Source organism: Brassica rapa, chromosome A09, assembly GCF_000309985.2.
Source record: "Brassica rapa cultivar Chiifu-401-42 chromosome A09, CAAS_Brap_v3.01, whole genome shotgun sequence".
NCBI classification, from domain to species: Eukaryota; Viridiplantae; Streptophyta; class Magnoliopsida; order Brassicales; family Brassicaceae; genus Brassica; species Brassica rapa.
This window is the reverse complement of record NC_024803.2, coordinates 34,403,430-34,423,932: the sequence shown is the minus strand read 5'-3', so window position 1 is coordinate 34,423,932 and position 20,503 is coordinate 34,403,430. Positions and strand designations below refer to the sequence as shown.

Sequence of the window (20,503 nt, the reverse complement as noted above, 5' to 3'; positions counted from 1 at the left end):
GTCATGATTTGCAACAGGAACTTGTGAACTTGTGTTGCGTATTATTGCCATCGATTAATTAGAAAAAGAAGGAAAGAGTTATGGTTAACCATTGAAATTCAACAAAAACACATTTTTGAATCATATTTCACCATCCCAAAGCTCTTCAAGTGTCTTGTAAGGACTCATAGTCTCATGAACGAACGATGTACCTTGGACCAACCTAGCCTGCGCAGTTAATACAACAAAAAAACAATATTTAGACTCTTCGTTGAATTACAATTATGCGGAAGTGATGTGGTTGTGGTTTTACTTGCCTGTTCTATCTGAGAAAACTTGTCAAACATTTCTTTTGGAATTGACCATCCCAGTACATCGAAGTTCTCCCTGATCCTCGCTTCATTTGTGCTTTTGGGAAGCACACTATGACCCATTTGAACACCCCATCGAAGTGCGGTTTGCGCAGGAGACTTACTGAGTTCTTTAGCCACCGTTTCCAGGACCGGACTCTTTAGAACATCTGCTTTCACCCACGTTGTTCCTGGAGAACCCAATGGCGAATACCCCTGCAACAATCAAACATTCACATGTGTAAGAAACTGAAGATTTATGATTCCTTTCCCTTGAGAGACTGTAATGATTTTGGACAATGTTGGGTGGTTCAAACTTACTGACAAGTGAATCCCTTTGGACTTGCAGAACTCATGAAGCTTATGTTGTTGCCATGAAGGGTGACATTCCACCTGGTTTACAGCTGGAGGAACCCGAGCGACCTCCACAAGATCCGAGAGTTTCTTTGTAGAGAAGTTGCTTATCCCAATGGCTCGTGCCTTGCCTGAGTCATACAGTGCTTCCATTGCTTTCCATGTGCTAGGAATATCGATAGGCATAATGTTCTCTGGCTTAAACTCAACACTGCCTTTCTTCAACCGAACAGGCCAATGCATCTGGAATAAAAAAAGACCAAATGAATCTCAAATGAAGTATACCAAAAACATAATACGAGTTCGAAAGAAGCAGTTGCTTACGAGATACAGGTCGACATAATCGAGCTGCAGATCCTGTAGAGTTCTGTTCAATGCCTCAGGAACATCCGGTGGGTCAAGTTCAGTCAACCTATCACGACATAATCAAGCTAGAGGATAAGCAGACGCAAGGGGAAACTGAAAATGCGTAAGCTATGAACAAAATACCAGATCTTTGATGTGATGAACAGATTCTCACGCTTCACGACGCCATCTTCAAACAACTTCTTCAGAACTTTCCCAATCTGCAGTTCCAAAAGGGCCTTATCAATATCGAATAACACTATGAAGCCAACACACTTTAAAGCTAGTTAAGAAGACAGTCCTATAACTCTACAAGGATGATCATACCATACTATACACTATAGTCCATGATCATACCATACTATACACTATAGTCCATGAACCTCAATAATCTAGAAGATAATGGAACCTAAAACGCCATCAAAGACTAAGCTCAACAGATACGTAAGGTTTAGAAGATAACACAAACTCAGATCGGTGAGGCATAGAATGGATTTACCTCAGCTTCATTGCCATATCTGGCAGCACAATCAATATGCTGATAACCAATCTGCGAAACGAGAAAGATAACGTTTCGATTGTTATACAATTGAGACGAATCTCCAATTTGATCACTAAAATTCTGAGACGAACCTTCACAGCGGCGGCGACGGCGTCTCCCACGACGCCAGGAGCAGCCTGCCATGTCCCGAGACCGACGGATGGGATCTTTGCTCCGGTGTTGAGTTCGAAGGATCCGATATCGTTCGCCATTGTTAGAGACTAGGTGCTTTGGGATTTGCGATTTTAGATCTCAGTTCTTCTGGGGGTTAACCAGATCGATAGAGCGGGAAAATCGTGAGATTTGTTCGTACATTGGTCAGATTACATACACGTGGATGAATACTAACGGTGCATTTTCTAAGTTATCTATTACAGAGTGATCTCTTGCTTAATTAACCATACTAATTAGTAATTACAACTGTTTAAAATTCAATGGAAATACCAAAATTAACTAGAATTCATTTATATCTGAACCGAACAGGAATAAACCCGTAAATATTTTAAAGTTCATAATAAAAATACAAAATCAAATCTGGGTAAATATTCAAAAAATCTTTATTTTGAATAAATATTTGACTAACTAAAAATTAATATAATCTATTAAAAAAGAATTACAAATTAAGATTAATTCTTAAACTTGAACAATATTTACAATCTAATATTATTGACAATTAAATAAACTATCTTTAAAAATCTAATATATTAAAACTAAAGTACAAGTTGAAAATAACCCTTGCTTCATCTAAATATTTACAATTCATGCCACTGCCTTAATTGTCATTTAGCTACATTCCTAAACCATACAAATTTGAGTCCTTATTAAAAAGATAATCGGTGATGTCAAAAAAAAAAAAAAAAAAATTAAAAAGATAATCGGTTCTCTCCTTACCAAACCGAACCCCAGTTTCAATTGAACTGTCACCCTAGATTCCAGGTTCAACGTTAACATATACCCGATAATTCAAAAATAAAAAAGATTGCAAAGCTATGCCTATAATTGCCTTTGCCTAGAACTTATTTGATCTTCAACCAACCATTCGAAACTATGCACACCTATATATTCGTGATATTTGCTATAAAACCTTATCATTTATATTTTATTAAAGGATCTCTAATAATATATCTAATCTATTAAAAGGGGAGTACAAAATTAGATTACCTTTAATTTTCCACTATATTTACAATGTCATGCCATTGATGTATTAAATGAAGCTATATTTATGGATATTTTGTCTTTTCCTATTTTACTAAATCATTTCCTAAATAAATTTCACCTAAACTTTTGTGTTTAATATATTTCCTAAAATGATTCAGCTAAATTTTAGAAAAAATCGAATTTATAAATGATTTTTTAATAATATTATGTAATATTTTTCCTAATATCATATAATTTTCACACATTTAGCTTGTAAGGTCTAAAATATATGTATTTTGAATATTCCAAGATGTATGTTTAACCATTAAGGTTACCATTAATTATTTTCAAAAATAAAATCTATACATGTTAAGAATTAAATATTTTGAATTACTTGTACAATAATATGGATTATTTATAATCGAATATTTATTTTTTAGTCTATCTAAATCTTGCCTAAAAAATATATATATTTCAAATATTTCTAAAATATATTTAACCATTTCAGTTACTATTAATTATTTTCAACAAAAGAATCTATTTATATTAATGTTTATAATTAAATATTATTTTCTAATGTACAAAATTTTTGCCACATGGCCTATATCTAATCAAAATATTTAAAATATTATTACATATTTGAAATGATTTCGTGTTAAAAAATATTAAAAATGAACAATTGTTTAAAAATCGAATTCATTCATTTTTTACTCTAAACTATTTCCTATAATTTAGCTTACCAATAAATGATACTATATAATGTAATTAAGCTTACACTTTAATATATTCCTTTTTACATTCTTTCATAAACTGAAACATAAATATATATTTTCAATTTCGGACTTCAATTATAAATTTTTTTGTAACTAATCTATATTATTGCTAGTATATTTTAATATAAATAAAAATCCAATTATTTATAAGAACAATAAAATAAATATGATAAAAATATAGATGATATAATTGTTGGTAGAAAAATAAAATATAATTATTTATTGTAATTAATAAAATTTTAAGTTTTAAATTTCCATTTTAAAACCATTATATTATACGTGTAAATTATAAATATATTATAAAAATTATGAAAACAAAAATTTTAGTTATAAAAAGTGAAAATAAATATTCGCGCTGTTGTACGTACGGTTACAAAAAAATAAAAATACATTTGTGCGGATATACGGGTCATCATTCTAAAAATATGGATGATATCATAATATAAACTATAAAATTATTATGGTTAGAAATTTCATATTAAACAATTATTTAAACATATAAATTTTAAAATATATATTATCAGTTATACAAATAAATATTTTTTATAAGAAAAAATTAACATTCGCGCGCGGGTACGAATATCAAGTCTAGTTAAGTTTTAAATTAGAACTCGAACGAATAGTTGAAATTTGATTTGAAAATTCGAAAATCCAAAATAACCAAACCAACTCTAATAAAAAAAATTGGAATGAATCCGAATGAATATCCAAATGTTGGTCGTGTTGTCGCTAATTAAAATCTCATAAACAAAAAGCAAAACAAAAATTTGTTAGGCGGGACCTCGTTTTCAGCTAGCTCATGAACTTAAAGCAAGCTTAAAAAAGGTGTAAATGTCAAAAGAAGAAAGACGGGGCGAAGAAGCTTATAATCGAATCTAGAGCAATTTCGGAAACTCTTATCTATAGGTGTCGATCATTCGTTGCACACACACACGCACACAAAGGTGCCGATCATCTTCTTGCGTTCGTAAAAGCTAGGGTATCTTGCTGGCTCCTTAATTTCCTCTCTGATTCATCGGATTTTCTGGGTTGGGAAGACAAAAATCAACTGAGATGAAGAAGGTTATCGGAAGTCCAGGAACTGTGTGTGGTCTGTTACTTAGAATCGGACAATGTACTTCTGCCGCCGCATCAATGTCCGTTATGCTCTCTACGAAGAATGTCTATAATTGCACAGCTTTCTCGTATGATTTTCTTTTTCTTCTAAGTCTTGATTCGGTTCTGTTCGCTTAGATGTCGGATTTCAAATCAGTAAAGAAACTGACCTCTTTTGGTTTCAGCTACTTGATTGCTTCAATGTGTTTTCAAATGCTGTGGAGCTTTTGGCTCGCATGTGTTAATGTTTATGCTCTGAAGTACAAGAAAGACCTCCAACACCTAACCGCAGTTAGCTTATTCGTCGGTGGAGATTTGGTATAGAGCTGCTTCTTGTTTGGACTCTATAAATCTTTACAAACGGTTGAAATGGTTTGTTGTTGAAACGCAGGTGACTGCAATTTTATCTCTTGCAGCTGCATGTTCGTCAGCAGGAGTTGTAGTCTTATACGCTAGAGATATCAAGTATTGCGATGTCCATGACTGTCTTAGGTATGAAGTAGCTGTTGCGCTTTCTTTCATCACTTGGGTTCAAATCGCAGTTTCTTTTCATGTCTCATTTTGGATCTATGCCTCGGTTTAGTTTCTTGAACTGTCGAGAACATCTTGTAGCTCGTTGTGATGACATATAACATTTTAGCTTCATATGAAATACCATCAGTGTTTTCTTAAAAGCTTATATCACTTGATCTACGTACACTGACCAGAAGAAACTAAAATTTGGTCACCATGAGTCACGTGAGATTAGATCATCTACTAGAGCTATTGCCAACTTATATTCGCGTATAACATCGACGTTTAGTAAGAAGACACTCTATCTTGTCATCTCATATTATGTACGAAATTCTTAAACGACAACAACAAAGAAACTTTGTTTTACAATTTTTTTTTCAAAAAATTCGAATTATATCATTCACGGCGCAGAAGCAAGTCCATTTAAAATACTTTCAATCTCCTTGGCAGCAGCTTTCATCGTTGGTCGACTCTGTCTCGTCTCCTTCACGCACCGCTCCGCAAGAACACCAAGCTCCTTCATAGACTCCATCTCCTCCGCCGTCGCTCCTTTCAACATCACCGGATCAATCATCTCCTCCAACCTCCCTTCCTTCAACGCCTTCCTCAAAAACACCACAAGATTCACATCTTCCTCGTCCCGATTAAAATCAATCGCCTTCTTACAAGTCAACAGCTCGAACAACACCACGCCGAAGCTGTACACGTCACTCTTATCCGTCAACTGGAAGTTAAGATAGTACTCCGGATCCAAATACCCTAACGTCCCTTGCGCGCACGTCGTCACATGGCTCACATCGCTTACTCCCAATCTCGATAACCCGAAGTCGGCTACCTTAACGTCGAGATTCTCATCGAGGAGAATGTTGCTCAGCTTAACGTCTCTGTGGTAAATCGGCGGCGAGGCGGATGAGTGGAGGTAAGCAAGTCCTTGCGCCGTCTGGTGAGCAATCACCAGACGACGCTTCCAAGGTAACGGATTGTAGCTTCCGTTACAGTAGATGTGCTCGTGCAACGTTCCGTTAGGGACGTATTCGTAAACAAGAATCGGCATATCCAACTCGATGCAGCATCCGAGGAGCTTCACGAGATTCTTGTGGCTTACTTGGCAGAGGATCTGAACCTCGTTGACGATCTGGTATATGCTCTTCTCGTTTCCGAGCTTGGCTCGTTTCACGGCGACGGTTGTCCCGTCGTCGAGGTCGCCTTTGAAAACCTCCCCGAATCCGCCGAATCCGAGGAGGTTGGATTTGGAGAAGTTGTTCGTCGCTTTGACGATTTCTTTGCCGGAGAAGATTTTGTCTAGTCCGGCGCTGTTGGTGCTTAAGAGGTGACGGTGGAGTTTCCTTATGCTCGCCCATGATTGGCTTCCGGAGACGATCCGGTTCTGCTTCGAGATAATCATCTTCATTACGCCTCCGGCGATCAATAACACACCCACACCTCCGGCCAAACCTGTTCAATAACTAAACCGAATCAGTTACATCAAACCAAATCGAACCGTACCGGCTTGAATCTGAATTCTGTTGTTTGTTTGTTTCTTTTCTACAGGTTAGCTTCAACCAGGTCCAAAAGTACTTCGGGTATCAACAAACCGAATCTGACCCGTTAATCATAGGCCTAAGCATTTGTAACAGAACCCGAGAACGAGAACCTCATGTGAACCAAAAAACCGAATCTGTACCTAATCCTATCTTAAAAAGTTTCAGAAAGAATATTTTAGGACGATATTTCGACACATGTGTATTATTGAAGTCTGGTTCAAACCTGAACGAATATCCAAAAAATTGAACTCTTAAATTCAAAAACTCTAAAACGCTAAGCTTGAATATTTGAAACTAGGTGTTTTGCCTGCGATGTGTGTTTAAACATTTTCATAAATTTTTGAAAAGTTATTTGTAATCTTTATTATACTAAAATAAATCTTAAAATAACTCAATATTATATTTTTAATTATATAATTAAAAAATTATCTGATTAATAATTAATTATATAATTTATGTTTTAACATTTTACTAAAATACTTGTTCATATAACAATACAATATATATATATAAAAATTATCTTTTTTTAATTACATTTTTAGATTTTGTATAATTCAATATTCAATTTTTAGTTATATAATTAAGAATTTTATTTGATTAATATTTAGTTATATAATTTATGTTTTTAATTTTTTACTAAAAGACTTTTCAGATAACAATACAATATATACATAAATTATCTCTGTTTAAATTATTTTTTCAAATTTTGGATAATTCTTACTATTATTAATTTTAATCAATTATCTAATCAAATAAATTAAAATTTTGTTTTAATTTTTTAATTTATTTATATATTTTATTCATTAAGGGTATAAACGATATTAATCGCTCTAACTTTTAACGTGAAAGTTCGATTTTAAAAATTTACTTCGCAAATAATAGTATTGATTGATACTATTCAAAAATTATATTTGAAATTTAAATAATTAACTTGGTTACAGTTTCATGTTTATTACCCAACTCGAAATATTATTAACTAAATCTGAAATAAGTTCAGAACCAATATAATTACTAGACAAAATTATAATATAAGTTCAGAATCCAAAACCAAAAAAAAATTTACGAACCAGAACGGTATCCGAACATCATGTAAATTAAAGAACTTGAATTTACCTCCGATTAAAGGTAAATTGCTCCGTCGCTTGCACTTCTTTCCGTTTGAGCACCTCTTGACTAAAATTAAACAAATATTAATTTTGCTTTTAGTAAATTAAAAAAAAAATACTTAAATCTTAATAGATCAGAAGTCATATAACAAAACCGGACCTTCACATACTGCGTTGACTGAGTCCCATTGTAACCCTTTCTTGCATAAACATCTTTTCTGTCCTAAACTCTTTGGATCAACCGAACAAACAGAATTAACCAAACCCGTACAATCTCCCGGTATCTTACAAACCGGCTCTCTCGGAGCTTCCCATAGTATCTCCACGGCCGGTTCGCCCCATTTGCTAACCGGCATCGTCAGATCCAAATTCATATAACTCTGATAAGCTGTACACTTATCTGTCCTAGCCCTATAAACTTTATAAGTATTAACCGATGCACCGGTCTTATACCAGCAGCACGATGTCACTCCTCGACACTTGCCTCGTGCCTCCAGATTCTCATTTAGAAACTTGTGACACAAGCTATTATCTGAACAGTTGAAACCTTGAGAGATGTATCCATCTAGACCGTCCTTCGTACAGTTCATGATTATAACTGTGTTACTACTACTTACATTGAAAGGAAGGTTTGGGTCTAGCTGAATACCGTGGCTCTTGATATCGACTGATACACATGTGTTGGGTTCGAACCCGGGTGGAGCGAGGACAAACCGTTGGCCTGATGGGTCAATGAGTTTGATCGGATTGGTTGATCCGTTGAGGGTATCAAACCATAGGGAACCGCGGATGTCACACCGGATCTTGTAATCCGGATCACCACAACCAGGTCCTGTGCTTAGCGGGTATGGAACTCGGGTGGAGCCACAGTTAGGGCACCGTTTGAAAGATTCAGCAGTAGAAGAGAATGAGAGTAGTAGACAAAGTGTGAATGTGGTGAGGAAGTGCCATGGAAACTCCATTTTTTTTATGAGCAGGTGCTTTCTCAGGGTGTAGAAGGTATGTATATGAGCTGCGTACTATGATTTCTGATTATTCTTTTAAGAAGAAATAATGATAACACCTGTATTTTTATTTTGTCAGTTAGTGAAACGAATAGATTATTTCAATGTTCCCATTGCATCATGGTACATTAAAAGCTGCGTTCAGATATCTCGAATTTGCACAAAATTCTGATTTGTTTACTTCTTAAACAAATACCGTAGTTTTTTTGTAACTTCTTAAACAAATAGTTCATGAGTAGAAGTCATGTGGAAGACGTTTTTATTATTGCATGCATATGTATGTATACGTGTTCATTTACCAAAAAAAACGTATGTATTTTCGTGCGTGTATAATATTAAACATTAATTTGGCAATTTGTGAGGAAATCATAGATTAAAGGAGTTACTAATAAATATTTATCTTAAGTTTTAATTAGTTTTATATAATTTGAAAGCTATAAAAATATATATATATCATCTTTCAAAAAATTTGAAGCATATATGTCATTTGAATCCCAACTCCCAAGACCTTATAATTATAATATAAATGGAAAATTCATGAGAAATGTTTAGAAGATCTATTCAAATATCATTTCAAACTTTATTATGTATTTTTTGAGCAACTACATGATTATGTATAGACAGTTAGCTAGTTTTGTAATGTTTTTTGTGCAACTAAATTGACCAAAGATTTGCTGTAGCAACGGGACAAAACCTCCTGCGACGTGGCGTGAGTTCCCAGGAATATATTTCATTATACTTCTATATTCAGTAGCCAACTGGCCTGTTATAAAGTGGCACAGTGCCAAATTAACCTAAGCATAAATTGACTAAGCTAACCTTCGGTGTAATCATGTCTGGTAGTGCCGTAGTGGTAATGAGACTTTTTATAAACAAAACTCAGATCAAACGTTGGACTGTAACTCAATAGTATTAGAGTATACTTTTTAAAATGATGAACAGACTAAATTCAAGATGGATCTTCGAACATACTTGTCAACTACGTCAACACATCCTATGATATATACCCGAAAACAAGTGTAACTTAGACTATCTCCAACCCATCTCTATAATAGAGATCTCTAAAATAGAGAAAAAAATAGAGATGGTATTTTTGCCTCAATGTGTTCTTCTATAATAGAGAAATGTTATATTTGTCTCTATAAATAGAGGAATGCTATTTTTTCCTCTATATTTAGGGGAAAAAATAGCATTCCTCTATTATAGAGGAACACATTGGAGCAAAAACATCATTTCTATTTTTTTTTTTATTTTAGAGATCTCTATTATAGAGATGGGTTGGAGATGCTCTTAGGTTAGCTTTTCAAACGCAATTCTTAAACATAGATCTCTAGCATCCTTATACCGTCTTAGGTAAGGTAGCAAAGTCAGAGATCTTAGAATCCTTAAACCGTGTCTTAAATAAGGTAGCAAAGTCATAGTTCTCTAGAATCATTTGACATATAAAAACAGAATCTTAGATCCTTAAATCTTAATCTTACTGACTTTTGGCTGTCCATCCATATTAAGTGGAGCCTCGTGCCTTCCAACATATAATATTGTACTAATTATGACACTCTTGTTTTGTTTTTTCTCCTAGCTGTTACATTAAAAAGTAGTGGAAGGACGTTCCAGTGTTTTAATTTAATTTCTTTTGTCAAAACTTGGTTCTGATTCGTTATATATGTATACCTGACCTTGGATCTTGGATTTGTTATGGAATATGTTACAGATCCAGTCATCCTGCATCCACACTCAGGCCACACTAGTCTGCGTCTCTACCTCCTGCTTTTTAAGCTAATTTTTATATTTTTGTCCTTCCATTTTATTTATTTTTTGGATTAATCAGAAATAGTTTAGGCACACCAATCCTTCCCTGTGCTTGGGACCAGCCGTTGATAATATCTGTTCTTAGCACGTAGTGTTTAAATTTTGCAGAACTAACTAATTTTATGTTGGATTTTTTTTCATAAAACGTATACGAATCGTCTTTTTTTTTTTGTAACACAAAAAAATATACGAATACGAATCGTCTAAGCACATAAACACACAATTTTTCATTGTCAGGACAACTGAAGGTGATTTGTATGAGTGGCTCACCTGTCACTTTGACTATGTCGAATATCTAAGTGTCTAGATTATTCTGATTTCTTGATCCTTGATTTTAGAGTTTTTTTTCTTTGTAGTCAATTAAGATGAGATATTGTTGTTTTCAACCCAATTCTTCAGGTGGTTGCTTTAAACGCAAGTTAGACTGAATTAATGCTCTTTTAAAATTGGCGTATCACAACGTCCAAAGCAAAGTAGATTGCTGTGATATTTGTTTCTAGATATAATTATGCGACCTTTCGGCAATACGTAATTTCACAATTTGGCCACACTATTGTAATCACCATAGAATTTATACGAGACTGTGACTTGAAATTTCTATTAAACGGTTTTCTTGCAAAACTGAATAATTATTTCAGGATTCTGATGTAAAGATCACGGTTTCTAGGGTTATAACATACACAAAATTGATTCGAAAGCTTTTCATTACAACGTTTTGAAACAAAACCGCAAAACTAATACAACTACTTATTGGTGACTCGGTTACTAATCGCATTTTAGCAACTTTTAATTGCAATATTAGACATGTACCATTTAAAAAATAACTAATCACACTTAGTCTCACCTTACTGGTGTCTCTACATAAACCCTTTTGTGTTCGTTTATTTCTTAGAGAGCCATAAGTAAACGCTTCACCAAACCATGAAATCATTGCAGTTAGCTCCATCATTATACTCATGCTCTCCTTATTCTCTCTGCACCAGTGTATGTATTTATATTCTCATATATATATGTATATCGAATATCTTTCTGTTTTTACGTTGTTAAGGTTTTGTTTCTCATTTCGAATCAATGAGTAGGTGGATGATGGAGGCTGGAGAAAAAGAGAGATGGAGCAAGGTGTTTTATATTCCAACTTGTATGAGAAGCACTACTGCGTAAGAGAGATGCCTCGGTGTGCGCCTGACAAAGAGTAAAACTATTATAACTATATATCTTTAATTATTATTTTGCGTCATGTGTATTTGATTTGATTTTATCACATTTTTCAGATTGGGTTTACAAAATCTATGAACTTGATGTTCAGGCTTCAGCACCACTAACATTACACACAAAAACATGCCATGCATTTGGGCAGATTCTAAGAACATTATATGCTTTTATAAAAATAGAGCTCCTCTTCTTTTATGTTTTTCACTTTTTATAAAAGGTTTTCAGTTGAAATTGCAAAAGGAAATTACAAACTGTGACTCAAAATAGTAGTAGTAGATTGTGAAATAAATGACGAGAGCAAAGAAAGAGCTAAACAAGGCTCTCAAATGATCCCTACTTGATAGGTCGGCGGCCATCTCGACCTCTTCGGTCTGGATTAGTTCACTGCATTTCTTGCATCTTTTGACTCAGTTTTATTAACCATCCTCTTTAGTTTTTTTTCGGGAATATGCATCTACTGACTCTAGTCCTGTGAATACTCCATTATCATCAATAAACTACTACCACCTTCAGCTCCATCTACATTCTCATCGACCCAAAATGGAGGTCCCTCTTGAGAAAGCAGAGTTAAAAAAAACTATGTATGGTAGCGTCACGTTTGCTATATTTTTCGATCAACATACTTGCTAGGCTCTAATATTTTGTTAAATGCTATATAGTACATTTAACTTAGGTCCAATCGTTAGTGGAAATTGTTATATGCAAAAAAAAGAGCATATTTGCTTAGTATCTTGAATTTTTGTTTCAGAATTTAAAACAAAATGCTTAAGCCTTAGTTAATCATATAGTATTTTACAAAACGCATCAAAACCATATACCGTTACGTACATACAAAGTTAGAATTTTAGTGCAATATTAACAAATCAACAACTAATCAAATCAAACGAACAAAAAAATATCCACATATTACATCTATATATATTTTGGTGACTAAACTATATATTCACATAACTACTTACTTGGTGATTTCTTATAAGGATCTAATCCTAGACGAAGCTCAAGGTCTATCACTTCTGCACTTTTGGACAAAGCTTTTTGAAATAACGACCTCATCTTCTTCTCTTCTTCATCTCCCAAATAGTTTCCACTTTTATTATTGTTTTCTTTTCTTGTAGGACTTATCGTGTCAACGAAGAAAGGCAATTCAATCGGAACTTGCTCGAACCTGGTTCTTGAATTGGTGCATATGGAGTCTTCAGGATTATCTTCCTTTAAGTTCGCTTCCCGCAGTTTTGCCCTATCTTTTCTGTGGATGTTCATGTGCCCTCCTAAAGCTTGTGCGTTGGAGAAACCTCTCTCGCAAAAGTCGCATATGTATGGTCTTGATTGTCCAGACCATGAATATGATCTTCGATCCAAGTATTTTCTATTCATTGCTGTATGATCAGGAGAGTATATAAATAACGGGAAGCAAAGGGGGAGTTTTTATTTGTGAAAAAAAATGTAAATTTGATGAATCATGTTGGATAATGAGAACGGTTAAATATACATTGTGAATCTGACCGTGGTCATTGTTATATAAAAGTCAGTCGACTTTGAGATAGCGTGTGTAATGATTAGTTAATTTAATTGTTTGTTCTTAGATTTTCGCCTTTGTATAAAATACTAACATATCAAACCGACAATAATTACTATATTACATAGAACTATATAAGAAAATGTTTTCAATTTGGTTTGTAGCTAATGATGTGTATTAGTGTAGTCGACTTCAGGGGCGAAGCTAGGTGGAAGAGTCTGGGTGCACGTGCACCCCCTATTATCTTTATTTAATATGTTTTTACATTGTATGTATTGGTTGAAATAGCTTATTTGGTTAAGGTGCACCCACATTTTTCAATGATCCAGAGTTCGATGCCCCACTATATCACTATATTATAAATTATTTTAACTTGTATTAATTGTATGCACTCAGGAGAAAATAGGTCTGGCTTCGCCCCTGGGACTCGACTTACCATTATTCGAGTTCAAATTAGGATAAGTCGACAGCATATACATCTCATATACGCTACATGATGACGACATTTCCTTAGTTAATAACTTGTTAACTTAATATTATTTATACCTTTATAAGTGTTTTAAAGATGAAGTTTTATATATACGCGTACGTCGTATAGTTTCCTTAAGCAAGAAACTAGAGAACAATTCTGCATTAGTTTCTTGGACTTTTATGTCACTTATCCAACAATTAATTGATATAGTTAAACATTACTTTCACCCTATGCATGGAATTTGTCATCAAAGGATTATGATTTCTAAGAAGAATTATAATTTGAACATTTTATATACCGACTTTTCAATGTTGGAGTTTCACATGTATTCTTAATCTGCAATGCAAAGAAAAAGTGTGACGTTTTGATCATTTTCCAATATATTACTTACGAGGGAAATATACAAAGATTCAGAAATTTATATGGATGAAAAAAAAACAATGGCTCACTAGCCCAATGGCAGAAGATGAGAAATGACCTTTGTGACCCTATTCGTTCTCTAGTTTAATGGTGTGATGGCGTGACGATGCATCTTCTCTCTCTCTCTTTCTCTCTCACACACACACACACGCACACACTCGTTTCCTCCTGCAACCACACTCGCTTCCTCCTGCAAACCACAAACACATCTTTTCACAAAAAGATAAATTATCAAACACTAAATCATCATTTTCTTAGATTGGGATCCTTTCTATTAAGAAATTTTATCATCCTTAAATTCATTGCCACAAATTCAAACATTCAGTTTCAAATCTCTCTCGTCCGAACCATCAAGTTTTGGATGTGATTACACGACGGCGCGTAAACTCGCAGAAACCGGAAAGCACGAGCCTTGTTTAAGAAATAGCTCATATTCACTCTTCACACTTCAACAAATGCTTTCTTTATGACCATCATCCTCCACTGCCGCATTACCGTCGCATTGCCTCGTCAAGTACCATCTCCGGCTTATCAGCTCAGAAGACGAGAGTTTATTAAGGGTGAAGTACCAACTATTAGTTGTTACCATGATTCTTGGAAATATTTTTCACTTTTCTTTATGATGTAAGTTGTAATTTCACTTGAATTTTTTTGTTATAGTTAGCCGATAATATATACAAATTATCTAGATATCAATACTTTTAGTTAGTATTTGGATTTTTAACATAAAACCCCCTCAATTAAGTTTATTTCGGGTATAAACCCCTAAATTAAAGATTCAACGGAAAAACCCTCAACCTAAGAAATGGTATCTAATTGGCCCCTCTGTTACTTAGCCACGTTAAAATTTTGAAAACCTCCGTTAGTTGAAACACATCGTTTAGTGTCAGAAGAAAAACGACCCGTCTTTCCTCTTCTTCATATCTGAGACTCGAAAATTTCCAAATATAAATTAGGGTTCTTCAAAATTTTGAGTTTATATCTGTTCCTCAAGTTAAAGCTTTTGTTTTCATCTTCCCCAGTTAGGTTTTAGTTTTCGTAATTAAACGTACGGTGTTGGTTTCAACTGATTTTGTTCTCGAAAAGTTTATGTTGCTTGAGAGTTTTAGAACCAAGTCTAAAAGTGATGCTGTGTGTTGTAGCTTGCGTCTTTTAACATCATTGTGGTTCAAGGACTGTCATTGTGGTCGTAGCTCTCGAGATTGAACTTTGATTAAATCCTTCAAGAGAAGAAGTGGAAGCAAGGAAGCTTGCCACACATGAAAATGAACAAGAAGAAGAATTGACCAAGGAGTCCCGTCGAAAAAGAATAAAGAAGTGGAAGCAAGAGATTGCTTACCACCCAAGGAAAGAAGAAGAGGCAAAAGCCAACTAAACTCTCTTCTCTCTCTACATAAACACAAAAGAAACGTGAAAGAGTAAAGAGAAAGAGCAAGCTTGTGTTAAGATGAAACACAAGTAAACAAAAACAGAGTGTGAGTGGTGTAAAACAGAGTGAGGGTGAGAGAAGCTCACCAAGTATGAACAAGAGAAGAAAGAGAGGCTGGCCGTGAGAATTGTGCAGTGTGAGAGGTCAAGCCAAGAGAAAAAGTTCAACAGTAGCTTGTTCTAGGACTATCATCATTGTGGTTTAAGTGACGTTTTTAACTGGTATTTATGACATTTGATAGTGTTTCAAGTGTTGTTTTTAACTTGTTTTTCTACTGTTGCTGTGTTTGACGAGTTGATTAACAACATGACCCTGTAAGAAAATATGTCTTGCACTTGTCGTTGGAAGAAACAAATAAAATGACCCTTCAAGACACATAGCAACAAGCAAACATAGTTCACTTCATTTTAATGGTTCTAACGACCATAACCTGAGCTATAACAAAACACCAAAACATGGTAAAACATGGTACAGATGAACTTAATCGTAGTTAATCTGAAACACCAAAACATAGATTCTAAAGCTGAGTTCCAAAATTAAAAACAGAAAAACAGCAAGTTCTTAGATGAGCCAACTTCAAGTGTGCTTAAGGTGATGTGAGTTCAGTGGCGATCAAAAGTGTAACTAGGATTAAGTTCATTTGAAGTTTTGAACCATATATATATGTAACTTCAACTCTGTCACCAGACTATAAGTCACCCTCTCCCGAACTTAGAGTCTCTCAAACTCTCACAATCACCAAATGAAACTCAAAACCCTTCTCTTTAAAAAATTAGGGTTTATCATCTTATTCTCTCGTGGAATTTTTAAGACACTTAAGAATGTAAAATTAAATGATAAACAACATGACATTTTGTTTAAACATCGTACTGTTTTATTGACAAATCATATTGTTTTAAGACATTTCCAAAAGCGGCGTTTGGTTTTAACGTGACGAGTAACGGAGGGGCCAATTCATTACAATTATTTAGGTTGGAGGTTTTTTCATTGAATTTTTAATTCAGGGGTTTATACCCAGAATAAACTTAATTGGGGGGCTTTTATGTTAAAAATCCTTAGTATTTTTAATAAATGGTCGGTTAACACTACAATTATCCGATTACGCATGTTTTCTCGATTATAATTATCATGTTAATAAATATATGTTTTTTATTCAGCTTCTTTGATTCTATTTTTGGGTAATGTTAGCTTAACTCATATAAGTAGAGCTCATATAGTTGATATGTAAGTTAGAATGGTTATATTATAAATATTCAGATCTTCCATAAATTAACATGGTTATGTTTTAAATTATCTGGATATTGTACATGTTAGCTGATATTTAGATTTAAAATTACTGGCTATTAGATCGAATGATGGTTATGTCTATTGTTAGTTGGTTTGGAACAATTCAACATCAACAACAAAAAAAACGAGGGGGTAACTCGATGAATCCATTGATACTCTACATATGTGTTATGCCGAGTTGATATCCAGAATCAAATAGACTCATGTTGAGAGTCACCAACTATGAGCATGTGGCGGTTGAGAATCATGCAACTAGTAATCCAGGATGCCATCAGTAAACATACGGACCACTCTTCTGTCATCTTCTACGGCCAGTCTCCAGGAGCCTTTTTTTCTTCTCTTCTTCCTCTTCATCCTCTTTCATCTCTTTTATTCTTCCTCCTCCTCTGTAGCATCCTGGATTTTTTCCTTCTCCATTAACTGAAATGAAGGCGAGCTGTAGCATACGTGAGGTGACGGCGAGCTGTAGCAGACGTGAGGTGACAGCGTGATGGTGAGCTTGAGCAGAGGTGAGGTAACTGTGTGAGAGCGAGCTTGAGTAGAGGTAATGGTGTGATGGCGTGACGATGTGACGATGAGATGGCGATAGCCAAGAAGAAAAGGTGATAAATCTGAAGAGAAGAAGAGAGGAGAGATCAAGAGACATAGAAGAGTTAACAAACCATCAACGTCCACAGTTTGAATACCTTCGAACATCCACTACAAGAAAACACAAGTTTTACGAGGGCAGTTTTCCTCGCTAATTCGTCGTAAAAGCAGTGTTACGACGAATTAGCGAGGAAACCCGTTTCGTCGTTATACGTTTGTCGTAACGCATATATCCTCGCTAATTCGTCGTAAGTTAGCGAGGAAATAATTTCGTCGTAAAAGCGAAGGAGGATATTTCGTCGTAAAGACCACGTAAAGCTTCCTCGTAAGGACGTCGCTAATTTTCCTCGTAAAGACCACGTAAAGATTCCTCGTAAGGACGTCGCTAAGATTCCTCGTAATTACCACGAAAAACTTTCCTCGTAAAACCCACGTAAATAAATACTCGTAAAATTAACGTAAATACCTTGACAGCTTTCCACGTAAATAAAACGTAAAAACCTTGATAGATTTCCACGTTATTTCCTTGTAAACGTTTCCTCGTAAAAACCACGTTAAGCTTCCACGTAAAGAAGCCGCAAAATTAGCTACGAATTTACTTCGTTTCATTATTTTATAGAAATATAAAAAATTATAATTATAAATATAATTTAAATTATTTAAATTATTAATAAAATTAAAATTCTAAAAAAATCAAAACCAAAATATTTTATATATAAATAAGTTTTGAATTCATAATACAAGAACCGAAATTAAAAAAACTTGGGTGGTCGTTAATTAATCGCCTCGTAGAATTCATCACTCCTCGCCTGAACATCCGCCTCGGCATGTGAGTCGTCGGTCGGTGACTGGCCTGGGATAGGATTTTGTTGTCGCATGGTCCTCAACAAAGTCGCCCATTCCGGATTTGTGGCCGCTACAACGTCCAAGAAGCCCTCGAGTCCACCCATACGAGATCGCAGCTGAGTAGAATCTCTACGCAGCTGAGTAGACTCTCTACGCAGCTCTTCGGACTCCCTACGCAGCTGAGAGACTTCATCATCCCGTCGCTGAACATAAGACGATGTCGCTCTCGGAACATCGTTGACGGAACCAATCCCCAACGTCCGTCCCTTTTTTTTAGGGACAACCTTAAAAACAAAAAATAAATTTTGTTAGTAAAAATTTAAAGTTAAATTAAATGAATATTTAAAAAAATTAAAATTTTAGAAAATTTACCTCCTCGTAAAGCTTATCCACTTCAGGTGTGGATAAGGTGACGGGTAATCCATCGGTGGACTGTTGGGTCAGCTGGGTCTGGCGTTCTTCAACCCGAGCAGCCAAATCGTTGTAGATTTGCTCGGACTTGCCATCTATAAATCGGCCCGCCTTGTTCTTGTGGGTCCTCTCGTAAAGTTGCATAAGAGACGGGAATTCTCCCGTCTCTTTGGCCTAAAAAAACATTTAAGAAAGTTGTTAATTAGAATATATATAAAAATATACTAAAAATTTAATATAATTAAATTTTTAATTACCATTTCCAAACGGACACCGCGTGGGGTTTTTGGCCCGTAGTGTGAAGCATCGGCCCGTTCCCGTGCTCATCGACTGTGTTACGGGAGTTAGAGCAAGACTGGGCGATTCTAATGGAATCAGGAAGACGCCAATATCGGATGAGGCCATCCCAGACATCCGTGGTGAGCTCAGCGGGTTTGCCACGCTCATACCCCTTCACGATCCAGTCACCCTTCCAGTTGGAGACCGTGTCCAACAAGCGAACTTTCGCCTTCGCTTCAAACTTCTTCCTCACCCTCTCAGTGATCCCGAAGGCCCAATTATATTTTTGCTGTTGGAAAAAATAATTTATAATTAGTTTTTCAGAAAAAAATATATATATAAATAATAAAAAAATTTAAAGATATATATTTAATTAATAGAACTTACAGCGTAAATTTTGAACCACGTCTTTCTGACGTAGTGGGGCGTCATTTTCCAGTTCGGATGTGCCATGGAGAAGTAACCTTTTATCGTGTCGGTTACGTCCGATGCAAGACATCCGTCAATCCCCCACCTGAAAAATACAAATTTAAAATATAAATTATTTTTTAAAGTTATAAAAGAATTTAAAAAGAATAAAAAAATAATGAAACATACCATAAAGTTCCGTCCGGTCGGTCGGGGTCGATGACTGGTAAACCTTCTCTGCCTGGCAGACGGAGAATGTCCTCTACGGTGTACTGCGAGTAAGGAGCACTCGGAGGCACCATCAAATCGGGATGAATCTCGGCCGCGGGCATCGGAGGTGCCGGCATCGTAGGAGGCACAGGAGGAGGAGGCATCTGGGGAGGCACGTGAAGAACCGATGGTGCACTAGAAGAAGGAGATCCAATGACTCTCTGAGTGTACTGAGTCTCGGGGACAGTCTCCTGACCCGAAGAACCGGGAGCTGAAGAAGACGACGGGTCTAAACGACTACCCGGCTCACCGAACATCTCTCTGTAATGGGCAGTAAGTCTACCTTTTCGAACCTGAGAAAAAAATTAATTTTTTAAATTTTCGTAAACATATACTTCCCAACATTATCCACCTAATCAACACTAAATAACATAAGATCCGTAAACCTATCTAAATTCCCTATACTAACCACCTAATCTATCCTAAACTAATCAAACTAGAGAGGAATTAGAGGGACTTACCATTGCTACGAATTAGGGAGGAAGTGGAGAGGAAGTGGAGAGGAAAGACGGAGCGAGCTCGCTCGGGATATATATAAGATTACTTGTCCTCGTAATTTCCTCGTAAACTTACGAGGAATTACAGAGGCCCGCGTTTTCAGTTACGACGAAATAGCGACGAAATACAAAGGCCCGCGTTTTCGTTAACGACGTTTTTACGACGAAAAGTGTTACGTGGAATTAACGAGTTAACCAGTTACGAGGAATTAGCGAGCCTTTATTTTCTATAAATGCCCACAACTTTCCTTCTCAAACCACACACACAAGTCCCACACACACAAGTCACACTCCTCACCAAAATACTTTTCAAATTAG

General features: G+C 35.4%; 4 protein-coding genes across 5 annotated transcripts; 1 reads left to right on the top strand and 3 right to left on the bottom strand.

Annotated features, from left to right (window-relative positions):
• Window positions 1-21: 21 nt before the first annotated feature.
• Window positions 22-1,895, bottom strand: LOC103841309 (aldo-keto reductase family 4 member C11). Its single transcript, XM_009117836.3, has 7 exons — window positions 1,662-1,895; window positions 1,528-1,578; window positions 1,173-1,249; window positions 1,008-1,095; window positions 651-926; window positions 297-545; window positions 22-207 (listed from the first exon to the last, which is right to left on the bottom strand). The coding sequence occupies exons 1-7, from the start codon at window positions 1,779-1,781 to the stop codon at window positions 121-123; spliced, it is 948 nt and encodes a 315-aa protein (XP_009116084.1). The 5' UTR covers window positions 1,782-1,895; the 3' UTR covers window positions 22-120.
• Window positions 1,896-4,162: 2,267 nt separating this feature from the next.
• Window positions 4,163-6,948, top strand: LOC103841306 (CASP-like protein 5B2). 2 transcript variants are annotated; one of them, XM_009117833.3, is made up of 4 exons: window positions 4,163-4,663; window positions 4,760-4,892; window positions 4,966-5,066; window positions 6,639-6,948. In XM_009117833.3, the coding sequence occupies exons 1-4, from the start codon at window positions 4,533-4,535 to the stop codon at window positions 6,697-6,699; spliced, it is 426 nt and encodes a 141-aa protein (XP_009116081.1). In that variant the 5' UTR covers window positions 4,163-4,532; the 3' UTR covers window positions 6,700-6,948. The 2 variants fall into 2 exon arrangements, with proteins under 2 accessions (XP_009116081.1, XP_009116080.1); XM_009117832.3 differs by lacking the exon at window positions 6,639-6,948 and having other exon boundaries at window positions 4,192-4,663; window positions 4,966-5,253.
• LOC103841307 (wall-associated receptor kinase-like 15) lies at window positions 5,376-9,718 on the bottom strand. Its single transcript, XM_033281228.1, has 3 exons — window positions 7,888-9,718; window positions 7,745-7,797; window positions 5,376-6,542 (listed from the first exon to the last, which is right to left on the bottom strand). Exons 1-3 carry the CDS (start codon window positions 8,697-8,699, stop codon window positions 5,488-5,490), a joined length of 1,920 nt encoding a protein of 639 aa, XP_033137119.1. The 5' UTR covers window positions 8,700-9,718; the 3' UTR covers window positions 5,376-5,487.
• Window positions 9,719-11,559: 1,841 nt separating this feature from the next.
• Window positions 11,560-18,098, bottom strand: LOC103841305 (transcriptional regulator TAC1). The gene has a single exon (XM_033281215.1). It carries the CDS (start codon window positions 13,134-13,136, stop codon window positions 12,714-12,716), a length of 423 nt encoding a protein of 140 aa, XP_033137106.1. The 5' UTR covers window positions 13,137-18,098; the 3' UTR covers window positions 11,560-12,713.
• Window positions 18,099-20,503: the final 2,405 nt, after the last annotated feature.

Excerpts from the sequence above, each read along its gene's own strand:
- LOC103841309 (XM_009117836.3), bottom strand. The coding sequence starts at position 1,781 with ATGGCGAACGATATCGGATCCTTCGAACTCAACACCGGAGCAAAGATC. Across the intron at positions 927-1,007 it reads ATTATGTCGACCTGTATCTC|ATGCATTGGCCTGTTCGGTT; the intron begins GTAAGCAACTGC and ends TTTTTATTCCAG. Across the intron at positions 546-650 it reads CCAAAGGGATTCACTTGTCA|GGGTATTCGCCATTGGGTTC; the intron begins GTAAGTTTGAAC and ends TGATTGTTGCAG.
- LOC103841306 (XM_009117832.3), top strand. The coding sequence starts at position 4,533 with ATGAAGAAGGTTATCGGAAGTCCAGGAACTGTGTGTGGTCTGTTACTT. Across the intron at positions 4,664-4,759 it reads TATAATTGCACAGCTTTCTC|CTACTTGATTGCTTCAATGT; the intron begins GTATGATTTTCT and ends TTTTGGTTTCAG. Across the intron at positions 4,893-4,965 it reads TATTCGTCGGTGGAGATTTG|GTGACTGCAATTTTATCTCT; the intron begins GTATAGAGCTGC and ends GTTGAAACGCAG.
- LOC103841307 (XM_033281228.1), bottom strand. The coding sequence starts at position 8,699 with ATGGAGTTTCCATGGCACTTCCTCACCACATTCACACTTTGTCTACTA. Across the intron at positions 7,798-7,887 it reads GTATGTGAAGGTCCGGTTTT|GTGCTCAAACGGAAAGAAGT; the intron begins GTTATATGACTT and ends TTTAGTCAAGAG. Across the intron at positions 6,543-7,744 it reads CAATTTACCTTTAATCGGAG|GTTTGGCCGGAGGTGTGGGT; the intron begins GTAAATTCAAGT and ends GTTATTGAACAG.
- LOC103841305 (XM_033281215.1), bottom strand. The coding sequence starts at position 13,136 with ATGAATAGAAAATACTTGGATCGAAGATCATATTCATGGTCTGGACAA.